This window comes from Myxocyprinus asiaticus, chromosome 23, assembly GCF_019703515.2.
Source record: "Myxocyprinus asiaticus isolate MX2 ecotype Aquarium Trade chromosome 23, UBuf_Myxa_2, whole genome shotgun sequence".
Classification (NCBI taxonomy): Eukaryota; Metazoa; Chordata; class Actinopteri; order Cypriniformes; family Catostomidae; genus Myxocyprinus; species Myxocyprinus asiaticus.
Window position 1 is genome coordinate 35,633,070 of NC_059366.1, and position 24,909 is coordinate 35,657,978.

A 24,909-nucleotide genomic window follows, 5' to 3' on the forward strand; every position below is an offset into this window, starting at 1 on the left:
CAATGAGTAAGCATTAGTGTTTCAGTGTGGTGTATTGCAGCATTTAATTAATTTTATTTTATTTCAATTTAGGAAGAAGGATGTGTGTTTGTGTCATGACAAACAGCTCACATAAAAAGTATCAACGCTAACTAGCATTAAAGGGATAGTTCACCCAAAAATGAAAATTCTCATAATTTACTCATCCTCAAGCCATCCCAGAGGTGTATGACTTTCTTTCTTCAGCAGAACACTTTCACAGATTTTTAGAAGAATATCTCAACTCTGTAGATCCATACAATGCAAGTGAATGGTGACCAAACCTTTTAAGATCCAAAAATCGCATAAACGCAGCATAAAAGAAATCCATAAGTCTTCAGTGGTTAAATCCAAATCTTCAGAAGCGATATGATATGTGTGGGTGAGAAACAGATAAATATTTAATAAGGATGCACCGACACCAATTTTCCGCTTCTAATCCGATTCCGATATCGGAAATCTCAGTATCGGCCGATACCGATCCCAAGCCGATACCAGTGTTGTTTTTTTGCATCAGTTTTAATCAGTTTAGAATATCTTTACATTATTGTGTGGAACTAATTAGGAGTACTCTTATATGTAAAGAAACATAAAACTCTAACTACACATTATTTCAATATAAATGTATAGCTTATTAAAAAACACTTTACTATTAACGAGTATACTGGATAGTGTAGCAGCAAAATTAACAGTAATTCCAGTCTTCAAGTCTTCAGTAGAAAAGAACCCAGTGTTTTATTTTTGCCTTTTTTTTATATATATTTCCCAAAATGTTTCAACTTGTATCTGGACTTTAAAGGATTCAGATCTCTTTTTTGTTCAATTTAGTTGTAAGATATCAGTCCAATTTTCATTCACACAGTTATTTTTTGGAACACATTCAACTTAAATATTGTTATAAACTGTAAACAAATACTAATGATAACAATAATAATAATAATAATAATAATAAATTATATTATTATTATTATTGACTTTTAATTTTAAATACAACAGTAATATTTCAATTGTGCACTTTTTAAACCCTCATGCTTTTATTTTGACATTCTAAACTCTCCATGAAGTCTTGTATGTGTCTATTTGTAGGCAAGTTCACAGTAGTTTAATTCGCTTCTTATTCAAATTCTGGTAAAATGCACCTCTGGTGCCGTTCTAAATGCATATTATAAGTGAATCGAACTATTGAGCTTCTACATCTGAGATGCTGTTCTTGAGTAGCGTTCAAATATTGCACACTGCTGTGAAGGCTAAAAATAACCACGAGTGCATCACCAGCCTGTGCGTGAGTTTGTGTCAACAGAGCAGCACCATTCACTAATGCGCTGACGCTGCACATACTATATATTTACTTATTAAACACAGCCTTTTGTGATTCACAGAGCTAATCGCACATCTTCAAGTGGCTTCGAATAAAATGCACGAGTCATATGAACTGCTTTAATGGTGTTTTTATGGTTCTTTTATGTCATTTTTGGAGCTTGACAGTAACGAACATGACTAACACACAGTATCAGATTTGGATCGGGCTCGTTGGACCGATACCCGATCCGTCTAAAAGCTTCAGTATCGGAGCCGATACTGATCCAGGTATCGGATCGGTGCATCCCTAATATTTAAGTCATTTTTTACTCTAAATCTCCACTTTCACTTTTACATCTAAAAGTCACATTTGGTGCCTGTTTAGTTTCACTTTCCCATCTGAGTTAAAGTGGGGATTCATTTCATTTTGGGGTGACCTATCCCTTTAAAAGCAGCTCATCCACACATTAGCTATATTTGGAATACTTCCATACTACTCTTACTGCAGTCTATATGGGTAGAATGCTATTCCAAACATAGCTACTTGGCACACTGCACAATACACAAGAGTGAAAGACCAGACTTATGGTTAAATCTCATTCATAAAACCTCATTCATTTCTGAACATTAGTTTATAATCTAAACTAATCTACGAGGCATATTTTTTTACAGTTTTTGATAGTCAATCTACAAATGGCTTATTTATAGTTTTCATATATTCATTTTATGCCAGGAAGAGAGAAAGCATATTACACACTTCACCTTTTAACATAACGTAGGCACACTCGACAAATTTTATGAATATCTTGCACCTCTATGCCAGTGGGGGGAGACCATTTTTATAGTTCTATGTGCCTTTATTAAACCGAGCTCGCTGTTGCTCCTGGTACTCTTTGGAATCCTCCCAGGGACGCGGGCCACGAATGTTCTTCCATCCCTCCAATTTCAGATCCTTCAGTTTCTGTAACAGCACAGGAAATTGCAATACATTATGTTTTCTGACCAGATGCCAAATGACTCATGTTAAAGAAATAGTTACCCCCCCCCAAAAATATTTTTAATTATTCACTCACCTCCATGTCATTCCAAACCTGAATACTGTTATTTTTTCAATGGAACACAACAGGAGAACTTTTATCAACAGAATAATCTTCTCACAGCTCTTTGCCATTCAACGACAGTTTATAGTGACATTGGCTTTCAAGCTCCAAAAAAAAAAAAAAAAAAAAAAACACGCACGCACGCACGCACAAGTAGATGCATGCGCATGCACGCAACATAAATGTACGATAAAATTAGTTTATCTAATGACTTGCACTGTTTTCTGAGTCTACGTCATAAGATTTCTTTGTGTGAGGGAAAATAAATTATGTTGTTACTTCCTGAAAACCTTCCTTTCTGCATGCAACTCATATTTTATTCTCTATTCCGCATATCAAACTGGCGTGTCACGTTCTATTAAAACATGTATAAAATTCAAAGAGATTATATGGTTTCAGAAGGCATAAAATAGCTTATAAATTGTTTCAACAACTTGAATTATGCTTTGTGGCGTTTTTTTTTCACTATGAACAGTCTTTGTTTGGATAAAAAAAAGAAGAGCTGCATAAAGATTCTACAGAATTTCTCTTTTTATGTTTCAAACAAAATAACAACAAATGGTTTTGGAACAACATGAGGGCAAGTTAAAAAAAATAAATATACATTTATTTTTTGGGTGAACCATTCTTTTAATGCTAACAACAAAATCAGTCAGCTGAGAATACAAAACACTTGCCAAGTTTGGCCACAACAGCTAATAGTAAATCCGTTGCAACAGCAAATTCATTAATTTCTAATAATGTCAATGCTAAACTATCAAATGGCTTGGATGATATGGTACAACTTGTAGATGCTTCAGATGAGTCCCTAAAGTGTCATACAAATAAAGCAGGTCAGTTGAAGTGCAGGTGTCTTATTCATATTAGGTTGATTTGAATTCGACCAAACATATAGTCCCGCCCCCAAATTAATGCTATTGGTTGAGCTAATGTTGCTATGTGGGGCTGGTCATTATGTTCAAACAGAGCAATGTTTTGATAGCACCACAGAGCCACAGTTATTGCTCTTTTAGAGGAAATCAATCAATGAAAGGCTTACATATAATCGTTTCTGCATTTTAAAGGAATAGTTTCCCCAAAAAATTAAAATTGTCATTATTTACTCACCCTCATGCCATCCCAGATGTGTATGACTTTTTTCCTTCTGCTGAACTCAAACTAAGATTTTAAAAGAATATTTCAGCTCTGCTGGTCTTCACAATGCAAGTGAATGGTGATCAGAACTTTGAAGCTCCAAAAAGCACATAAGGCAACTTAAAAGTAATCCATAAGACTCCAGTGATTTAATCTATGTCTTCTAAAGTGATATAATTGATTTTGGGTGAAAACAGACCAAAATGAAACTCCTTTTTTACTATAAATCTTGACATCAGTAGTCTCCTTGGCGAACGTGATTTCAAGCTTGATTACACTTCCTAGCACCATCTCGTGCTCTGCGAATGCGTCAAGCACTAGGAAGTGTAACTGAGCTTGAAATCATGATCGTGCCTTGAGAATGCAATGGCAAGATGAATAGTGAAAAAGGAGATACAAACAATATTAGTTTGTTCTCACCTAAACCAATTAGATTGCTTCAGAACACAAAACATTATTTAAACACTAGAGTCATATGGATTACTTTTATGTTGCCTTTGTGTTTTTTGGCGCTTCAAAGTTTTGGTCACCATTCACTTGTATTGTATGGACCAACAGAGCAGAGATTTTCTTCTAAAAATCTTTGTTTATGTTCTGCAGAAGACAGAAAGTCATACACATCTGGGATGGCATGAGGGTGAGTAAATGATGTGAGAACCTTAATTTTGAGCTGGGATAAGATCAAATATTTTAACATCTGAAAAAATGTCACAATTCAGCTTGAAAATGACATGTCATTTTTAATGACTGAACTTCTCTGGTTCCACTAGAGGGCACTCTTCTACTAATTGTCTGGTACTGACAGATAAATGTAATGCACAATCATTTACAGTGGAAGCTCAGGCTCTGCATTCCCTGAAAATGGCTACGGGCATAAAAATATAGCTTTTAAGGACAGAGCGAGTCACCAGTGCAGTATAATGACAGCCTGATAGTGTCTGTTTTTGCAGTGCTGTGGATGGATTCAACCACCCACAGATTGATGAACTGAGTGCCATCAAGTGCACTTAGCTGGGACTAAACAGCTAAATAGACACTTTCCATTTAAAATGATGTGGAGCACATTAATTGAATGTAGCAAACCAGATATCTAACCATCAGGCTTTCACAAACTCACTTCTGAGCATACACAGCTTCCATTCAGAAGCGGAGGTCAGATGGCTATTATAGATAGAATCTTTTGCCCAACTATTCAGCATTACTCTCTTTTTCATTACCTCATACTCTTCTTCAAGGATGACAGACTGTTTTTGAGAATTCACTCTGGCTTCCAGTGCAGGATCCAGCTAGAGCACACACAACAAAAACATAAGGTAATAAACAGGAGAAGCACGAGATGTGTGTATTCAATTGTTCGCTCAAGAGAACAGAACAACAGAAAGATTACTTTTCAGACACTTTCACAACATCCACCTTCATATTCTTCCAGAGTTCTGACATTTTCTCTCTTACACAACCGGTTGACAATAAATGCATCTCGAACAGTAAATGGGAGACAATTGCAGAACTTCATCATGCTTGCAGGGAATCAGCTCTGTTATTATGGATAATGGAATCTATTATGTTTTTAAAGATACAAGAGCAAGTCTGTGATGCTTTACTTACCTTCTTTCTTATCTTCTGTGCATCATATCGAATCTGTGTGAATTCTCTCAATCCAAACGACCCTCCCACGATCAGCAGCTTCAGACAAACGTTACACAAACAGAACATAAACATTATGCAAATAACATTAGCCTGTCTCATTTTGCATGTTACTATTGAAACTATTTTGTTTTATTTTTGGTGGAAACCGTAACTCCAACATTTTAGAAACTTTGCACAAAAATTGTGATTTGCTAAAAAATAAATAAAACAAAAAATCTGTACCTCAGTGCTTAATTACCTGACATTGTAACAGACTAGCATTCATTTATATAAAAAAATTACTATATTCAATTATCCATATACTGTGAGTGTGACTCTCTGCTATTTTAAATTATTATTATTTATTTATTTTTTTTCCTTCATTATGCATCAATGACTTGATTTGCACTATGTATTTTTATTTTTTTAAACTGAATTGTTCTAGTGCATTTATTTATGGACCTTGCAGTATATTTTAAGACCTTAAAGGAGTACTTCACCCAAAAATGAAAATTCTCTCATCATTTACTCGCCCTTATTCCATCCCAGATGTGTATGACTGTCTTTCTTCTGCTGAACACAAACGAAGAACTTTAGAAGAATATTTCAGCTCTGCTTGTCCTCTCAATGCAAGTGAATGGGAACCAAATGTTGAAGCTCCAAAAGCACATAAAGGCAGAATAAAAGTATGACTCCAGTGGTTAAATGCATATCGTCAGAAGTGATATGATAGGTTTGGGTGAGAAAAAGATCAATATTTAACTATTTTTTTTACTATAGGCTAAATCTCCACATTCACATTCTTCTTTTGTTTTTGGCTATTCTCTTTCTTCATGCATATCGTCACCTACTTGTCAGGGAGGAGAATTTACAGTAAAAAAATAACTTAAATATTGATCTGATTCTCACCCACACCAATCATATCGCTTCTGAAGATATGGATGTAAACTCTGGAGTCTTATGGATAACTTTTATGCTGCTTTTTAACCTTCAAAGTTCTGGCTACCATTCACTTGCATTGTGAGGACCTACAGAGCTGAAATATTCTTCTAAAATTCTTAGTTTGTGTTTGTCAGCAGAAGAAAGTAAGTCATGCACATCAGGGATGGAATGAGAGTGAGTAAATGATGATAGAATCTTCATTTTTGGGTAAATAAACAAACAAAAAAAGTAAAAAAAAAAAAAAATATATATATATATATATATATATATATATATATATATATATATATATATATATATATATATATATTAACCAAACAACATAGCGCTAACATTATACAAGCATGACATTATGTAGAAACTTTATATACAGAATACCTCTCTGTGAAGATTCATATCTATCAACAGACAGGACATTTAAAAACCGGCTGAAGCTTCTATTAAATGCATGGTTTCAAATTAAGAACTACTGAAGCACATATTTTTTATGTAAACACTATCAGAGATTCACTCCATTAGTAGATGATATTGACAACTCATTCAAGACACACCACAGATTTTAAAGCACTCACCAGCATCGGAATGCCATATCTCACAGTCCTGTTCTTTTGCAGTTTACGAATTTGATTCCACATGTTTAGCGCATGTACAGCATCTTACAATTTCATATTAATTAGAATAAAGTCTGTAAGGAAGAATCCAACATGACTCCGCAGGGCGCCGCCATGTAAACCCATAATCCCCAGCGGCGGCGTCGTGCAGCTTTATATTTCTTCCGTGTGAAACAAACGAAAATGTAGCTAGTTCAATCATTTCATAATATATTATGGGTTCCGCCAGTAAGATGGTCATTAATTACTGAGAGATGGCGGTGCCTTCAGCCCAGTTAAAAGCACCTTCTCAATTTTATTTCCTCTTTAAATGGTAAATGAACACGTGTTTTAACTGTTTTAGCAGAAACTGACTCTAGAATCTGTTGAATTGATTTTAATAACAAAATATTGCGACATAAATATTAAAAGGATCTTTGGACCAGATAATATATGTCATTATCCCATAAAAAAAATTAATTTAAGTATTTTTTGTTGTTGTTCGTTTTAATTATATAACACCGTAAAATCCACATCACATGACAAATATATCAAATATTTTCTTCAAATTGTAAAACAAAAAAAAAAAGAAAAGAATGAAAATAACGTAATTTTTTCAACTTCCTTTTTTCATATAAAATAAATTATTTTCATGATTAATCGAGCACATTATTTAAAATAGTGATATTCAATCACTAAACATTCATCCGTACATTAAGCCAAGCAATTAAAAACACAAACACACACAACTGTGAATGTTTCTTTATTTAAACTTTCATAATTTGTTAAATTTTTTAATCAGGTGAAGAAAAATACCTTTTCTGTTCTGTATAATAAAATATGTTAATTGTATTCCTTTATGACGAGGAAACAAACAAAATAAGATGTAAAAATACAGAAAACATTTCTCCCAGGGGGAGTTTTGCACTGTTGTGCCTGGAAGCAGAAAGGGGAATATTTGTTCATGAAGTCTGACTCACCATCGCAATAGGAAGTTAAAAAATGACAGGCATTTATGTAAAAAGGTTAAACAATTGGAACCACATAATCATGCTGTTTCACATGTGGTGAAGTGAAGCTCTTAAACTGCATTTCTGTGACTTGAGCAAAGATGGGTGAGAGATTTACCCTCTCTGGATCGATAATCTCCAAGATAGGCTAAACAGACTTTATGAAAATGGCTAGAGAAAAAGCAGGAAGTTGTATATGACACAGGCAGGGCCTTGGCTGACAGGTGGATACAAAAATAATTAACGCCATTGAGTGTTGCTGATGGAAGCTGCTCTGATTGGCTGATCTGGGACCAGTTCTGCTGCTCTGCTTGTTGGTGCTAGATCAGCACAGAAGAGCCATTTGTACGCTCATAGTGTGCGTGTAATGTGTGTGAATGAATATGAGAATTTGTTTGTGTTTGTATCAGAAGGCAAGTTAACCCCACATTGAGGGGTTATGGTTCAGAGGTCACTCTCCCCGTACAGGGCGGTGGAGAAGGACATGTAGTCGAGAGCTCCTGGGACGCCATCAGGACCGGTGTAAGGCGTCATGCGGGCGATGCAATATTCTGCCTGATCAGGGGGAAGCTCACGTCTCAACTCATCTGCCAGGATATAGTTCTACGCAGAGAAAGAGTTAAAATTTAGATACATAAATTGCAATTAATATATATATATATATATATATATACACTACTATTCAAAAGTTTGGGGTCACTTGCCTGAAATGTTTTTCATGATCTTAAAAATCTTTTGATCTGAAGGCTTATGCTTAAATGTTTGAAATTAGTTTTGTAGACAAAAATCTAATTGTGCCAACATATTAATTTATTTCATTACAAAACTAACAAGTTTTATAAAAAAAAAGAAAAAAAAAAAAAAAAAAAAGGAACACAAAAGAAGACATTAGGCAGCAGGTTAGTCTCAGTCACCACTTAAATTTTTTTCCATTTCTTTTTCCACACAGTGAAAGTGGAGTGGACTGTGACTATCATTCTGCTTAACATCTCTTTTATGTGTTCCATGAAAGGTAGAAAGTCATACGGGTATGGAAAAACATAAGGGTGTGTAAATGATGACTGAGTTTTTATTTTGGATAAACTATCCACATATTTGTTATTCACTCAGAAAAGACCAAGTAAAATCACTCTGGATGTTGTAAAGGTGTTGTACCTTGTCTCCAGCAAGGACTTTAAAGGAGGCCATGACCTGATCAGCAGTGTCTGTGTCGGCCGTCTCACGAGACATAAAGTCAATGAAGGCCTGGAATGTGACCACTCCCATTCTGTTAGGATCCACAATGCTCATGATGCGAGCAAACTCCGCCTCTCCCTACAAAATAGTGGAATGTGTCTCAGAAATTGACAATTTGCCATTGTCTGCTTTGCCAGATTTACCCCATGTATATTAAAACCCTGTGCTTTACCAAATTATACCCCATGTAGATTACAATTTGCTACTTTACCAGATTAAATTTTATGTTTATTAAAACCATGTGCCTTACCAGATTATACCCCAGGTAGATTCAAACTCTGTGCTTTACCCATATTATACCACATGTAGATTAAAACTCTGTGCTTTACCAGATAATACCCCATGTAGACTCAAACTCTCTCTTTTACCAGATTATACCCCATGTAGATTAAAATTTGCTACTTTACCAGATTAAATCTTATGTTTATTAAAACCATGTGCTTTACCAGATTATACCCCATGTAGACTCAATCTCTCTCTCTTTTACCATATTATACCCCATGTAGATTAAAACTCTGTGCTTTATTAGATTATACCTCATGTAGATTAAAACTTGCTACTTTACCAAATTATATCCAATGTATATTAAAACCCTCTGCTTTACCAGATTATACCCCATGTAGATTCAAACTCTCTACTATACCAGATTATACCCCCTGTAGATTCAAACTCTGTGCTTTATCATATTATACCCCATGTAGACTCAAACTCTCTCTTTTACCAGATTATACCCCATGTAGATTAAAACTTGCTACTTTACCAGATTAAATCCCATGTATATTAAAAACCTGTGCTTTACCATATTATACCCCATGTAGATTAAAACTCTGTGCTTTACCAGATAATACCCCATGTAGACTCAAACTCTCTACTATACCAGATTATACCCCATGTAGATTAAAACTTGCTACTTTATCAGATTATATCCCATGTATATTAAAACCCTGTGCTTTACAAGATTATACCCCATACAGATTAAAACTATGTGCTTTACCATATTATACCCCATGTAGATTAAAACTCGCTACTTTACCAGATTATATCCCATGTAGATTAAAACACTGTTATTTACCAGATTATACCCCATGTAGATTCAAACTCTGTGCCTTACCAGATTATACCCCATGTAGATTAAAACTCTGTGCCTTACCAGATTACACCCCATGTAGATTCAAACTCTGTGCTTTACCAGATTATACCCCATGTAGATTAAAATTCTGTTCTTTACCAGATTATACCCCATGTAGATTCAAACTCTGTGCTTTATCATATTATACCCCATGTAGACTCAAGCTCTCTTTTACCAGATTATACCCCATGTAGATTAAAACTATGCTGCTTTACCATATTATACCCCATGTAGATTAAAACTCTGTGCTTTACAAGATTATACCCCATACAGATTAAAACTATGTGCTTTACCATATTATACCCCATGTAGATTAGCACTCGCTACTTTACCAGATTATATCCCATGTATATTAAAACACTGTTATTTACCAGATTATACCCCATGTAGATTCAAACTCTGTGCTTTACCATATTATAACCCATGTAGATTAAAACTCACTGTTTTACCAGATTATACCCCATGTATATTAAAACCCTTTGTTTAACCATATTATAAGTTTATTATACATATTATGTTGATTAAAATCCTGTGTTTCACCAGATTATACCCCAGGTAGTTTACAACTTTATACTTTAACAGATTATACCCCATGTAGATTAAAACTCTGTGCTTTAGCAGTTATACCCCATGTAGATTAAAACCATCTGATTTACCGTATTATACCCCATGTAGATTAAAACTCTGTGTTTTACCAGATTATTCCTCAGGTAAATTAAAACTTTATACTTTACCAGAATATACCCCATGTAGATTATCACCGGCTGCTTTACCATATTATAATCCTTGAATAATTTAGCTTTCTGGTTTACCAGGTAATAATCCATGGAGAATACAACTCTCCATTTTACCAGTTCATGATCCATGGAGATTATAATTCAACCTGATTTCAACCCATGGAGATTTTAACTCTCTTTTTACCATATTATAACCCATGGAGATGAGGCAGGCTCGGAAGTCCTCTGCATCCATCATGCCTGTTCTCTTCTACAGGAAGCCACGAGGGACACACAGAACCAGGTAATAGTGGAAAGAAATTTGGGAGGAGAATAGAGGAGGTGTAGGCAAATAATTTTAGAGTAAATGTTGAGAGAAAGTGTTTGGAAAGTGGAAAGAATGAAAGAAAGAGAGAAACAGAAATATAGAAAACACAAGAGGAAAAAAAGGAGAAAGAGTGGAAAAAACAAAACAAAAAGACTGTGGTTAATGACAAGACTCACTGACTTGTGTTGGTGTGTATGTACCTGTGTGTCGTTCCCGATATCGTAGCCCAGACTGATAAGGCAGGCTTTGAACTCCTCAGCGCCCAGCTTGCCTGAGTGGTCCTGGGCATCAGAGCCGTGGGCAGGGTCAAAGGTCAGCAGCGTGGACATGCAGCACACACATGGGGGGATTGGTGGGGGAATGTCATGCAGACGTGTGGAAGGGTAGAAGAGAGTGTTGATCCATGCAGAAGTGAAAAACAAGAAGACAAAAGAAAAAAACAGTGCACAAACATTAGGACAAACTGTGCAGTATTGTGCTGTGAGTGGGGGTGAGGGGGAGAGTGACATTGAGAATAGATCTGACATGTGCTGTTCAAATCTGGGCTGTGCAGTGCTGTCTTGCAGGGCTCTGTTAACTCTGTTGTGTTGTTTTAATAATGTTAAGGTGCTTCAGTGTCTTGTGCGATATTGTGTGGGCTTTTAGTGCAGCATTATGTTTCAGCACGGCAGCCTGGAATCTGGGGCTTGTGTGGGAGAAATATCGCAGAATTCCATTCCAATCACATAAGGTCAATTAAACAAACCCATTACTATGAAAGTAAAAACTCAGAAACTTAAAAATCACACACTAGGGATGACTTTTGTTAGTTTTGACTGCTCGAGTTCTCAATAAATCAGCCGTGGGTTGGAGGATGATTGAGTGAGTTGTGTCTGTGCTATTTTTAATTGGTGGTCAATGTACAAATGTGTCAGACAAATGCCTTTGCTCTTGCATTGTCTAACTGTTTTTGCAATGCTTTTTGCATCACATTAATTTAAGAGAGCAAGTCGAGTTAGGAATAGTTAAACTTTAAAAAATGCATTTCGAGACCCGTGTTGTATTCCATATATTTGTTGTTCTCCACCAAGCTGTTTTTGAAGGCTCTGAGCAGGAGTACCACACTCAGTAGTACTCCTCTGTCTTGTACTCTATGTGATGCGCAGTAATACGGTTCCAACCCACATGATGTGACTGAGTTACGGTCTCAGAGTTACAGTTTCAGAAGTCCTACTGTTCTGAATGATGTTAAACTGCTGTGTGGTGCTTGACTGTGTAGTGTGATACTGACTCGATCGAAGTGATTGAATGAGGCTCTAAATTCATTCATTTGGTCCTGGCTGATGCCTTTGGCGTCACGGGTCAGAATCTGGTTCTCAATTTCATTAATGGTACGAGCGATGGTGGTGAGAAGCTGCTCCCAACCCACACGGATGTGCTAGAGAGAAAAAAAGAGACGTCAGGAACAAACCAATGCAATAATGTTCTTTGATCATTATGCAAGCAACCAACTGAGAGTTTGTGTGTGTACCTCCATGGTGTAGTTGGTGTGTTTGTTGTCGAATATAAGTGCTTCCTGTATTAGTTGGTGGTCTCCCTCGAGTTGGTCAATCTTTGGTTTGTAGTTTACGATGCTCTTCTCATACTGACGCAGATGGGTCAGCTGATCCTCCAGGGTCCCGTGCATCTCGATAGAGATTCTGCCAATTTCCTAAACACAGATGATTAAAAGAGCACTGTAAGATAATAGGACAACCACAGTTCTTCTTGAATCTCTGCTTTTCAGTTAGTTTATTTTTTCTGTTAGTTCTCATGTCCCACCTCCATCTTGGTCTGGATCCAGGGCCCAATGACGTTCGCCTGATTAGCAAACTGTCTGCGCAGTCTCTCGTTGTTTTGCTGACGGGCGTGTTCCTCTATCAGGGCCTGATCTCTCTGGGGTACTAACTGCCTCACCTAAGAGGAGAAAGAGAGACAGAGAAGCAAAAAAAAAAAAAAAAAAGAAAAAAAAAAGAAAAAGAAAAAAGAAAGCAGTGTAGATGTGAATTAAGAGTCTCCTCCTGTCTCCATTTTCTAATATATATATAATTTAGCCAAATACATTTTAACACAGTTTTTCACAAATCCTAACATTTAATCGTAGAAAACATTCCCTGTCTTAGGTCAGTTAGGATCACTACTTTATCTTAAGAATGTGAAATATCAGAATAATAGTAGAGAAAATTATTTATTTCAGCTTTTATTTCTTTCATCACATTCCCAGTGGGTCACATGTTTACATACACATTGTTAGTATTTGGTAGCATTGCCTTTAAATTGTTTAACTTGAGTCAAACATTTTGGGTAGCCTTCCACAAGTTTCTCACAATAAGCTGCTGGAATTTTGGCCCATTCCTTCAGACAGAACTGGTGTTACAGAGTGAGGTTTGTAGGCCTCCTTGCTTGCACAAGCCTTTTCAGTTCTGCCCACAAATTTTCTACTGGATTGAGGTCAAGTCTTTGTGATGGCCACTCCATTACCTTGACTTTGTTGTCCTAAGCCATTTGCCACAACGCTGGAGGTATGCTTGTGTTACGATTCTCTGTTGTTTGCCCCGTGTTTAGCCTCTGTCATCTGTTTCCCCCTGGACTACACTTTCCATAATTCCCTGCTCTGATCACCTCCAGCTGTTCCCCATTGTTACCCATTGTGTATTTAATGCCCTGTTGTTTGCTTTGTCCTTGTCAGTTGTTATGTGTTTTGACCCCCTGTTCTCGACCCGTTTCCATCGTTCATGTTTTCTCTGTTCTTGTGTATTTCCCATCATGGATGTTTCTTTTGTTCCTGTGTTTACCCTGTTAATCTGTACTTTATTTATTTTATTAAATACTGCTAAGATGTGTTTAGATCCTGCTCCTGTGACCTCCCTCATTGTAACAGAACAACTGACCCACCGAAATGGATCTAGCAGCTCCTTTCATTCAGCTGACCTGAGCGAACTTACCCGTCCAGGAATATTCCCATCTGTTTAGTATCCTTGCCAGATACACTGAGTTTTCTGATTCCACCCTAAAATCCATGTATTAAATCGGACTCATTGCACACCAGTGGAGGGGAACACTGAGGCGACTGGAGATTACACGTGGGAGGAATATTTTGAGCTGGTATTAGAGACATTCGCTTTAGCGGATCCTCCTCAATCTATCCCGGTTCCGGTTTCCGAGTCTTCCACACCTGAGTCTGCTCCATGCCATGTCACAGCCATGCCTCAGCCTGCTCCATGCCATGTCACAGCCATGCCTGAGTCTGCTCCATGCCATGTCACAGCCATGCCTCAGCCTGCTACATGCCATGTCACAGCCACGCCTGAGTCTGCTCCATGCCATGTCACAGCCACGCCTCAGCCTGCTCCACGCTATGTTCCAGTCAAATCTGAGTCTGCTCCACACTATGTCCCAATCAAGTCTGAGTTGGTTCCACGCTATGTCATAACCTTGCCTTCCGTGACTCCCTGCTTGAAGCCCTTCTCTGCCCTTGTCTCCAAGTTGAATTATCCACCACTGATGTTGGTGCATAGGGTCACGAAGACCCTTCCTCACAGCTTGTCAGTACTCCTGCCTGCCACAGCCAACGCCCACGCCTGCCACGTCCAATGAGCCAACGCCCATGCCTGCCACGGCCTATGAGCCAACGCCCACGCCTGCCACAGCCAACAAGCAGGAAGCTTCATCCATCCCAGAGCCAGTGTTGCCAGCCTCGTCCGTCCCAGAGCCAGCGATGCCAGCCTCACCCGTCCCAGAGCCAGCGTTTGCAGCCTCGCCTGTCCCAGAGCCTGCACTGCCAACTTCGGCCTCCCGGAGGAGGAGAAAAGCCTCCGTTTCCAAGTCTCTGCCCATGTTCACGACCACAGAGGTCGTCTCTGAGTCTCTGCCCAAGTACACAACCCCTTAGGTCGTTTCAGGTTATGTTGATATAGGACTCGTTTTACTGTGGATATAGATACTTGTCTACTGGTTTCCTCCAGCATCTTCACAAGGTCCTTTGCTGTTGTTCTGGGATTGATTTGCACTTTTCGCACCAAACTACGTTCATCTGTAGGAGACAGAATGTGTCTCCTTCCTGAGCGGTATGATGGCTGTGTGGTCCCATGGTGTTTATACTTGCGTACTATTGTTTGTACAGATAAACGTGGTACCTTCAGGCATTTGGAAATTGCTCCCAAGGATGAACCAGACTTGTGTGTTTTTTTTTGTTGTTTTTTTTTTAGGTCTTAGCTGATTTCTTTTGATTTTTTTCCCAAGATGTCAAGCAAAGAGGCACTGAGTTTGAAGGTATAGGCCTTAAAATACATCAACAGGTCCACCTCCAACTGACTCCATTTAGCCTATCAGAAACCAATTGGATACTTGCCTAAAGGTTTGACATCATTTTCTGGAATTTTCCAAGCTGCTTAAAGGCACAGTTAACTTAATGTATGTAAACTTCTGACCCACCTGAATTGTGATATAGTCAATTAAAAGTGAAACAATCTGTCTGTAAACAATTGTTGGAAAAATTACTTGTGTCATACACGACTTGCCAAAACGATAGTTTGCTAATATGAAATCTGTTAAAAAATAAGTTTTAATGACTTCAACCTAAGTGTATATCTGTCTATCTACCTATCTATCTATATGTCTGTCTGTCTGCCTGCCTACTTATCTATCTATCTATGGCCTTTTGCTAGTGTATATATATACATATACTGTATATACAGTATATATACACAGTATATATTTAGTTTTATATATATATATATATATATATATATATATATATATATATATATATATATATATAGTACTGCATATTAGGGCTGTCAGTAGATTAAAATATTTATTTTAATATATTTCACAAAGAATTACATATTTTTTCATAGTTAATTTATGAAACATATTCAGCAGTTCTGATCACACAGAACAGAATGAAACAGTTATATCTCAAAATCAATAAATGCATATTTTATTGATCATATACATCAACATGTTAAATATGACAACTATAATATATATATATATATATATATATATATATATATATATATATATATATATATATATATATAATATAGTAAAACATATTTACACGTTTAAGGTCGACCGAATAAATGTTTATTTTCTTCCTTTCTCTGATTAATTGCTGCTTTTCCCTACACAGCTGTATGTTTTGAGTGGAACTGAGCTCAAACCTTATCCCATTTGCCATTGATTTCCTGTGGGTTGATGGTGGTGTAGGGGTTGGTACCAGCCATGTTGACGTGGTATGTCTGCACAATTTTAGCAATTTCATTATGGATGCCCAGGATGGCCTGTCGTTCCTTATCTGCCTCAGGCAGTGTGGCTTTAAACTGCTCATGGGCTGTGCTGAGACCCTGATATACACACACAAACACAGAAGTTGCGTTAAAACTTTCCGAAACATTTCCTCTCTGAAAATTTTAAACTCCTTTTAAACTTTTGCATAAAAGGCCCCAGAACGAATGAATGAATAAATAAGTTGATGAGTAGATGGATGAATAAATCAGTGGGTAGGAGGATAGATGAACTGATACAATGAGATGCATGAGAGATGAATGTACAATACCTGTATCTCCTCAATGGTGTGGACGATAAAAGTGTCCTGCAGATCCTCCATGGCTCCCTCCATCCAGTTGTTAAAGGGTGCCGCCCTTTTGGCAAACTCCAGGTACAGCTGATCAATCGTTTCCAACAGTTTTTCAGTCCTCTGAGGAAAGAGACAGAGTGAGCTAATGCACACACACAGACACAGCATGTCACCACAGAGGCGGGACAAGTTGCAGCAGGCAAGAATGCCATGCATGGAAAAGGATACATTTCAGGCATGTATATGAAAGGTGTTTGTGTGTGTTAATGGGGTGTATTTTTATTTTTTTTTTTTTTTCCCTTTTTCACCCAATTTGGAATGCCCATTTCCCAGTGTGCTTTTAAGTCCTCGTGATGACGTAGTGATTTGCCTCAATCCGGGTGGTGGAGGACGAATCCCAGTTGCCTCCGCGTCTGAGACCATCAACCCGTGCATCTTTTCACGTGGCTTGTTGAGCGCGTTGCCACAGAAACATAGCACGTGTGGAGGCTTCACGCCATCCGCCGCGGCATCTGCGCTCAACTCACCATGCGCCCCACTGAGAACGAACCACATTATAGCGACCACGAGGAGGTTACCCCATGTGACTCTACCCTCCCTAGCAACCGGGCCAATTTGGTTGCTTAGGAGACCTGGCTGGAGTCACTCAGCACGCCCTGGGATTTGAACAAGCGAACTCCAGGGGTGGTAGCCAGCGTCTTTTACCACTGAGCTACCCAGGCCCCCTGGGGTGTATTTTTTAATAGATGTTTTACCTGCAAGGCCTCACTGCGTTTCTGAGTCAAAACTCCCAGTGAGTCCCATTGATCACAGATCTGCTGACAGCGAGCATTTACGCTGGGCGAGTCGTAGTACTCCAACTCACTACAGAAAGAGAGAATAACAAGTCTGCCTTATGTGTGTGAAGATTCTTGAGTGAAAGTATTAAACTACTTTAGTTCCTAAATTTATTTTGAAGAGATTACCATTGCTGTAATCTACAGGAATCTATCGGTTCAGATCTTCAGTGTGTTCTTTTTAAAACATTTGAAATTGACACTACTTCATGATTTAAAGGGATAGTTCACCCAAGAATGAATGTCATCATTTACTCACCCTCATGTCATTCCAAACTCCTGAGACTATCCTTCTTCCAAGGAACACAAAAGGTGAAATTCTGAAGAATATCTTAGCCACACTTTTAAATAAAGTGAAAGTGGAAACTCAAAAAATCACCACACCAAAAAAGCACTATAACATTTTCATAAAAGTGGTCCATATGATATGGCAAATTGAATTATGGTGCCTAGAGATGCATTGAGTCAGGTTTAAGATCAATGACAACAAACACCATTGGTTCTCGTGTGTACCATTGGTTCTCTTTTATGATAATTTTATGCTACTTTTTTTTGTCATTTTAAAGCTAGATGCCATCAGTGCTCATTCACTTTAATTATATGAAAAAGAGCGGCCAGGATAGTCTTTAAATTTTCTGCATTTTCTTGGAAGACAGAAAGTAATAGGGGTTTAGAACGACATAAGGGTGAGTTAATGATGACAGATATTCCTCTAAAGCATGAAATAGTGTCTGGATCAGGTTTCCAGTATGTTAACTGACTTGAGCTCCTGTGCGATGGCAGCGATCTGCTCCACCCTGTCCTGATGAGCTGCGAGGTCACTCTCAAATGCCTCGTGCTTCTTCAGCAGAGCTTTGATTTCAGACAAGGATGCTGTCTCGTAGTCACTGTGCTTCAACATCTCCTCCTTACCTATAGGGAGCACACCAAAGATAGACAATAAGAAACTCATATCTTATAAACAAAGAAAAACAATGTTTTTACATGTATTCATGAAGATGTGTGTTTATGTTATGATACCTTCAGTCCAGGCCTCGTGGATGGCAGCTTTTTGGCGGAATTTCTCTGCGAGATGGTCGAGTCTCTCTAGTCTGCGGATCTCATTGAGTAGCCACTCTTCATAACCCTTTTCTGCTCCCTCCAGAGCTCCCCAAGCATTAGAGATATCCTACATGCACAATTAAATGCTGCCCAATACTGAATATAAAATATTAATAATATGAGCTGGTGTGCTGGTCTTAGTTGGTTTAAACTGGTTTTCCAGCCTGGCCAAGCTGGTGCTCAGCTGTTTTAACTGGTCTCTCAGGCTGTCCAGCTGGTAAGTGCCCAAAATCCCTTTAAAACCTGCAAACAAACCAGCCTCACCAGGCTGTGAGACCAGCTAAAAGCAGCACACCATCTTAGGCTGATTCAAGAGTTTGTGTTTTAGGTCCTCACCGAGACCATCTTCCCCTCTGAGGGCATGAATGCAGGTCGGTTGCTGAGGCGGAGTTTAGTCTGCAGCGTGTTAAAGTTGATCTCCAGCTGACATTTCTCCTGAACTTTGGGTGGTTTGTGAAGTCGCCGGTAGTCCCGAAAATCCTCCAACTTCTGCTGCATTGCCTGCATAGTGTTCTCAGGAACACGGTTTTCCAACCACGGGATGGTTCTGCGAATCCACTCCAAGAGCTGAATAGAGCAGGTAAGAGAACACACCACAAAAGCAGAGGAAAAAAAGAGGATAAAATGCACAATTGGGAAAAAATTGGCAGAAAGAATAAGGAACACAATGGGAGGTGGTAGAGAGAAAAAGAAAATGAGATTGAATTTGTTAATATGGTATATATATATTGATGTTTTCATTCTGAATTACACACAGGGTTCACAAATTGTTTTGACTAATACATTTCCATTACTTTTCCAGTCTTTCCTCAATACTGGATAAGGTCTTTTGAAAATCATTTTATAAAGCTTGCACTCACAAAGCACAAATGGTAGCAGATGAAATAGTTTAGAGCTGGGCATAGCTAGAAAAATTTATATTAACTACAGAAATTTCATGACTATTTAAATTTGTTTTAATTTCTATGACTTTTTCTAGTTTGAAAACATCTATAAAAAATATAGAGATTGCAGTCACAATAAGTAATTTGAGGCAGGTGCAACATTTCAGCACTAAGCATAACTAGAATATAGACTAGAACAGATATTTTTTGTGGATTTGATTAATTTCAATTACTTTTCAGGCCAGGAAATCAAAATTTTTTACAGTTCCAAAATATTTCTCTGTATAGTAAATGTGCGAGACATTTCTGTTGAGTTTATCTAATAATCAAAAGATCTCACTGGCCCTGAATGAGCACAGGGTGAGACAACATAAGAGCAGAGGCAAGGAGACATGAGGAGAGGAGGACAGGAGTGTAGAGGAGAGAACATGAACGAGTGTGCTCACATCACTGGCTAGTTTCTCATAGTCTTCCATCAGCTGCTCATTCTCTTGATTGACAGCCAACACTTTGCAGATCCGATTGGCTGCTGTCTCAGCCTGAGGGGGGAAAGGACAGAGTGAATCTGCTTCCGTTTCTGTGGAAACCACATCAGTGCCATGGCAACGCTGATAAGGTTCTATGTGTGTTTAAGTGCATTGAGGTGCTCAACTGCAACTGTACTGTACACATCATATAAATGTGTGTATTTTTGGAGGGCAGTGGGGGGCGGGGGATAGGGAAGTGAGTTGCAAGTATAAAAGCCAGAAAGGAAGAGGAAAAAACAAGGATAAGCTCAGTTTAGCATTGTCAGTGACAGACAGAGTTCTGCACTGTGCACAAGGGATTATTTATGAAAAGTTATTTAAAATAAGAAAAAAGCCCCACCACTATAATTGTTTTAGGAATGCTTATTGGTACTGTTGCTTATGTTGGTATATAATACTGATGAATAATAGATTAAAAATTGTTAAAAGTTTTTATTTAAAGAAAAAAAAAAAAGTGAAAACATCAACTGAATTTTCTTTATGCTTAATGTCACCATTTCTGCTGAATAGTATTTTATATATAAAAAAACTTTTATTGAATAATCATCAACGAAAACATGAACAGACAAGTTACAATCCTCATTGAAGAGCATTAAACTGAATGAATTTTTGTCATAAGGCTTATATTGTTCTGTAGACTGTCTGTTCTGCAAAAATACATTCATTATAGAAAATTCTGCTTATGAGTTACTGCTTTACACAAGCAATATTTCAGTGACAGTTTGCCAAAACATTTTAATCGATTGTTGATTTGATGTTTTATCTTCTGTGGAACACAAAAGAAGGGTGTGATTTTCAAGAAAAAAATACTATAAAAGTAATCCAAATGTCCCACCTGAAGCCATACAATAACTTTGTGTGATGAGCAGTCATAAGTCTAGCACATTAATGATACACATGAAAACGTAACACAATCTTAATTGATTCTTGCATGTATCGTCAAAGCAACAAGTTTGAATATGATTTAGTGAATGAAACTGGCACCCCCCCTTACAATACCCCTTCATTCCACACTTTGAAACTAGATCATGATGGCTCTGAGATCTTTAGGGTTGTGCTTCAAAGATCATATAGATTCTAAAAAATGTGCGTGTGTGTTAGAGGGAGTTTTTCCTGAATGCAGCAACTACCTAGTGAGTTTATAGACCTCCCACAGACTCATTACAGTCTTAAAAGGGCAGACAATATCTGAGTGTGTAGAGATTCTATTGGAAAACAAAGCATGTAGAAACTGTTTATAGCAGGATGTTGGTCATCAGCTCAGAAACACTCACACATTGTTGAGGAAACCCATCTGGATATGATGATTCTGCACAATGAAGTAGTAACTTTCATTCTGCCAGTGAGAAACATTCTGTCCCTGAAAGAACTATTACACAACTGATTCATTGCTGTGTTAATAGGTAAATACTATAAGTAGAATTTATTAGGGCTGTTGATTTAATGTGTTAATTCAGTACAATTAATTATAAAAAAGTTAACGCAATAAAAAATTAAGTATGTCTCTGGACCGTAATATAGAATATTTTTACCATTAGAGCAATTCAAGCTTGAAGTACCACCTGTTTTCAGCAGGGGGCAGTAAGCAAAACTCCAGCTGTATAGGCAACACACAGCTGTACAGAGAACACACCAAACACTGCCTGCTTGCTTGACACTAGCACATAATGTAATAATAATATCATGCATTTTAGTTATCTGAATTATCGTTTTTATTCTACATATTATATTTATAATTATTTAAATATAACTAATTATAATTATTAATCATTATTGAATTATTGCTATTTGAGGGGCTTTCTCAGTAAATATTTATTATTTGTGATTAATAGCAAAGAATTAATCTGCATATAATGTAATTCATTGGATGAAACATTTGAATCGATTGACAGCTGTGCTGACAAAAATTGAGAGCCTTTAAACTGAAGTAAAGCAATTTAACTGTTTCTGTAGAGGAGCCGTGTATGTACAGTGTGTGTGTGTATATGTGTAAAGAAAACTGAATGTGTCATGTAATACTACAGCAGGGCTGCCATAGAATAGAACAGATATGACAGAGAAATGGTTCTTCCGACGCATATGTGGCATCATCAGATGACTGACCCCACCATCAAGGTTCAGAAGAAATGTCATGTCTACATGATATTCTGTGACATCACAACTATTTGTCTGCTCTTACACTTTCTCTGGAACAGGTACTCGAGTCTGGGACATAATAGCACAAATCTGACTTGGCTTGTGATGTGGAAGCTCTATTCTGATTGGCTGATGTTGGTCTGTGCTCACCTTTTGTTTGCCTGAGAAGGCATGGTAGTAACATGACACATACGTCATGATGGCCTTTTCATCAGGACGCAACGTACTAATGATATCTGCCCAGGGAAAGAGGGAGCAGGAGAAGAGAGAACAGAAGGGGAAGGGAGAGAAAATAAGCACAGAGTAAAAGACTGCATAGACACAAAGGTGAATGGGGTACTGTTCCACAGAAATGATAAAAGGCATGAAGAGGTCTCCAGAATGTCTCATTGATACCTTGAACATAGGGCTGGGCACTATAGTAACTAAAACTTATCTCAATATTTGCCAGCCTTTTGACAATATTCATTTGCTCTGAAATGGCTTAAAAGGGTGATTTGTTCTGGGGTTTTTTCTTTCTTTTTTTTCATTTCAACCAAAAGGCCATTTTTGGAAAGTAGATTCAACATGTTTAATGCAAGAACTAAGAAAGAGTACAAATCAAGTTAAAAAATAATCAAGGCAAGTTTTTCACTAAATGAGCACAAATAAAAATATGTAATCATTTTCATTTATATGCACAATGTAGTAATAAACAGCAATATTTACCTACATATAGGTAACCTACATATTACATTTTAATATATGAATCATAATGACACAGAATCTTTTTTTAAGTGATGACTTTTTGATGAATTGTTGAATCAGAGTATTGAATGGATTCATTGACACAGTTTGAACTGATTCACAAAAATGTATTGCACTTATCAACTCTAGTGCCATTTTTTTAAAAGTTTAAATCCGAGATACTATTTAAACATCTCTGTCGTAACACTCTCAAGCTCCCAAGTCGTGAGACAAGGAAGGATGGTGAATTTAGTGACTTTCCTTCACAACTATTATTTAATTACATTTATTATTTAATTTTTATACACAACTTACAATCATATTTAATCAAACTACACAATGTTCACTCTAAGACTTTATAGATATAGATACAGTTTCATTTTTTTTTTTTTTTTGTTAATGCATGATTTCCTGTAAAGCTGCTTTGAAACGATGTGTGTAGTAAAAAGCGCTATACAAATAAAAATGACTTGACTTTCTTTCCATATGTGGAACACAAAAGGAGAAGTTAGGCAGAATGTTAGCCTCAGTTACCATTCGCTTTCTTTATGTATCTTTAATTCATACAATGAAAGTTAATGGTGACTAAGGCTAACATTCTGCCTAACATCTCCTTTTGTGTTCTACGGAGTCATTCAAGAAAGTCATACTGGTCTCAAACAACCTGAGGGTGAGTAAATAACAGAATTATACCTTTAATCATATATTGTGAATATTTGATATATCACCCAGCCTTACATGAACATCTGGGTGTCTCTGAAAGTACTTTTAGAAGACTGGAGACACACTCATGATTTCATCATCAGACCTATTGTCCATCATGAAACAGGTGGAAAGACTCATGCAACTGTAAGAGGAGCATGAGCTGTGAGGGGCGGAGCTTAGCACTGTAAAGAGACACAGAGAGCCAAAATTGTTAAGAGAGCAGTCACGGTAACGGGAAACCACGACAACCAGTCACTGCTACCAGTAATCACAAAAACCAGTGAACAGAAACAGAAAGGGAGGGGCTTGTAGGGTAAGTGTAGAGGTTTAGGACATTGGGAGGAGAGGGTGCCCTGCGATACCTTCTGCGCCCCAGAGAAGGCATGGTAGAAGCTAGAAACGTAGGTCATGATGGCCTTCTCATCGGGACGGGCTGTCCCAACAATATCTGCAGAGAAAGAAGGGGGTGAGCACATTACATACAGTCACACAATTCAGAGGCCCATCTGACGTTATGTCCTGTGTAAAGAAACAGTTATTAATGTGAATGGAGGCATGAATCCATCATAATCAAAATATAATGTACAAACGACACAAAGCTGAAATGAAACCATCATCAAACTGTCTATAACAGCAGTTTATACCAGATTTGCATTTCCTGTGAAATACCAGTGCTTGCAACACAGGAGAAGAATATATATATATATATATATATATATATATATATATATATATATATATATATATATATATATATTATATGTTTATTTATTTTTTTATTTTTTTATTTCTCCCCAATTTGGAATGCCCAATTCCCAATGCGCTCTAAATCCTTGTGGTGGCATAGTGACTCGCCTCAAACCGGGTTGCAGAGGACAAATGTTGCCTCCGCATCTGAGACCATCAATCCGTGCATTTTATCATGTGGCTTGTTGAGCGCGTTACCGTGGAGACATAGTACGTGTGGAGGCTTCACGCTATTCTCCACGGCATCCAGACACAACTCACCCCGCGTCCCACCGAGAGCAATCCACATTATAACGACCATGAGGAGGTTACCCCATGTGACTCTACCCTCCCTAGCAACCAGGCCAATTTGGTTACTTAGGAGACCTGGCTGAAGTCACTCAGCACGTCCTGAATTCAAACTCACGACTCCAGGGGTGGTAGGCAGCATCTTTACTCGCTGAGCTACCCAGGCCCCCTGGGGTGTATTTTTTAATAGATGTTTTACCTGCAAAGCTTCACTGCATTTCTGAGTCAA

General features: G+C 37.6%; 2 protein-coding genes across 6 annotated transcripts in view; both read right to left on the reverse strand.

Annotated features, from left to right (window-relative positions):
* Positions 1 to 19: 19 nt before the first annotated feature.
* LOC127413914 (cytochrome c oxidase assembly protein COX16 homolog, mitochondrial) lies at positions 20 to 6,869 on the reverse strand. The gene is made up of 4 exons (XM_051651485.1): positions 6,692 to 6,869; positions 5,157 to 5,234; positions 4,769 to 4,837; positions 20 to 2,278 (listed from the first exon to the last, which is right to left on the reverse strand). Exons 1-4 carry the CDS (start codon positions 6,752 to 6,754, stop codon positions 2,165 to 2,167), a joined length of 324 nt encoding a protein of 107 aa, XP_051507445.1. The 5' UTR covers positions 6,755 to 6,869; the 3' UTR covers positions 20 to 2,164.
* A 587-nt stretch (positions 6,870 to 7,456) lies between these two features.
* actn1 (actinin, alpha 1) overlaps positions 7,457 to 24,909 on the reverse strand; it is a 40,443-nt gene continuing 22,990 nt past the window's right edge. Inside the window, exons 8-22 of one of the 5 annotated variants that reach the window (XM_051651430.1) lie at positions 24,008 to 24,093; positions 19,998 to 20,090; positions 19,004 to 19,234; positions 18,587 to 18,734; positions 18,328 to 18,478; positions 17,486 to 17,594; positions 16,710 to 16,850; positions 16,315 to 16,497; positions 12,929 to 13,063; positions 12,639 to 12,818; positions 12,399 to 12,545; positions 11,329 to 11,409; positions 11,006 to 11,071; positions 8,875 to 9,033; positions 7,457 to 8,322 (exon numbers count right to left, since the gene is read on the reverse strand). In XM_051651430.1, the coding sequence (XP_051507390.1) occupies positions 8,164 to 8,322; positions 8,875 to 9,033; positions 11,006 to 11,071; positions 11,329 to 11,409; positions 12,399 to 12,545; positions 12,639 to 12,818; positions 12,929 to 13,063; positions 16,315 to 16,497; positions 16,710 to 16,850; positions 17,486 to 17,594; positions 18,328 to 18,478; positions 18,587 to 18,734; positions 19,004 to 19,234; positions 19,998 to 20,090; positions 24,008 to 24,093 (2,069 nt within the window). In that variant the 3' untranslated portion in view covers positions 7,457 to 8,163. Of the gene's footprint in view, positions 8,323 to 8,874; positions 9,034 to 11,005; positions 11,072 to 11,328; positions 11,410 to 12,398; positions 12,546 to 12,638; positions 12,819 to 12,928; positions 13,064 to 16,314; positions 16,498 to 16,709; positions 16,851 to 17,485; positions 17,595 to 18,327; positions 18,479 to 18,586; positions 18,735 to 19,003; positions 19,235 to 19,997; positions 20,091 to 22,364; positions 22,872 to 24,007; positions 24,094 to 24,909 lie in introns of those variants that run through there. The other 4 variants (XM_051651433.1, XM_051651434.1, XM_051651432.1 and 1 more) reach the window with 4 other exon arrangements.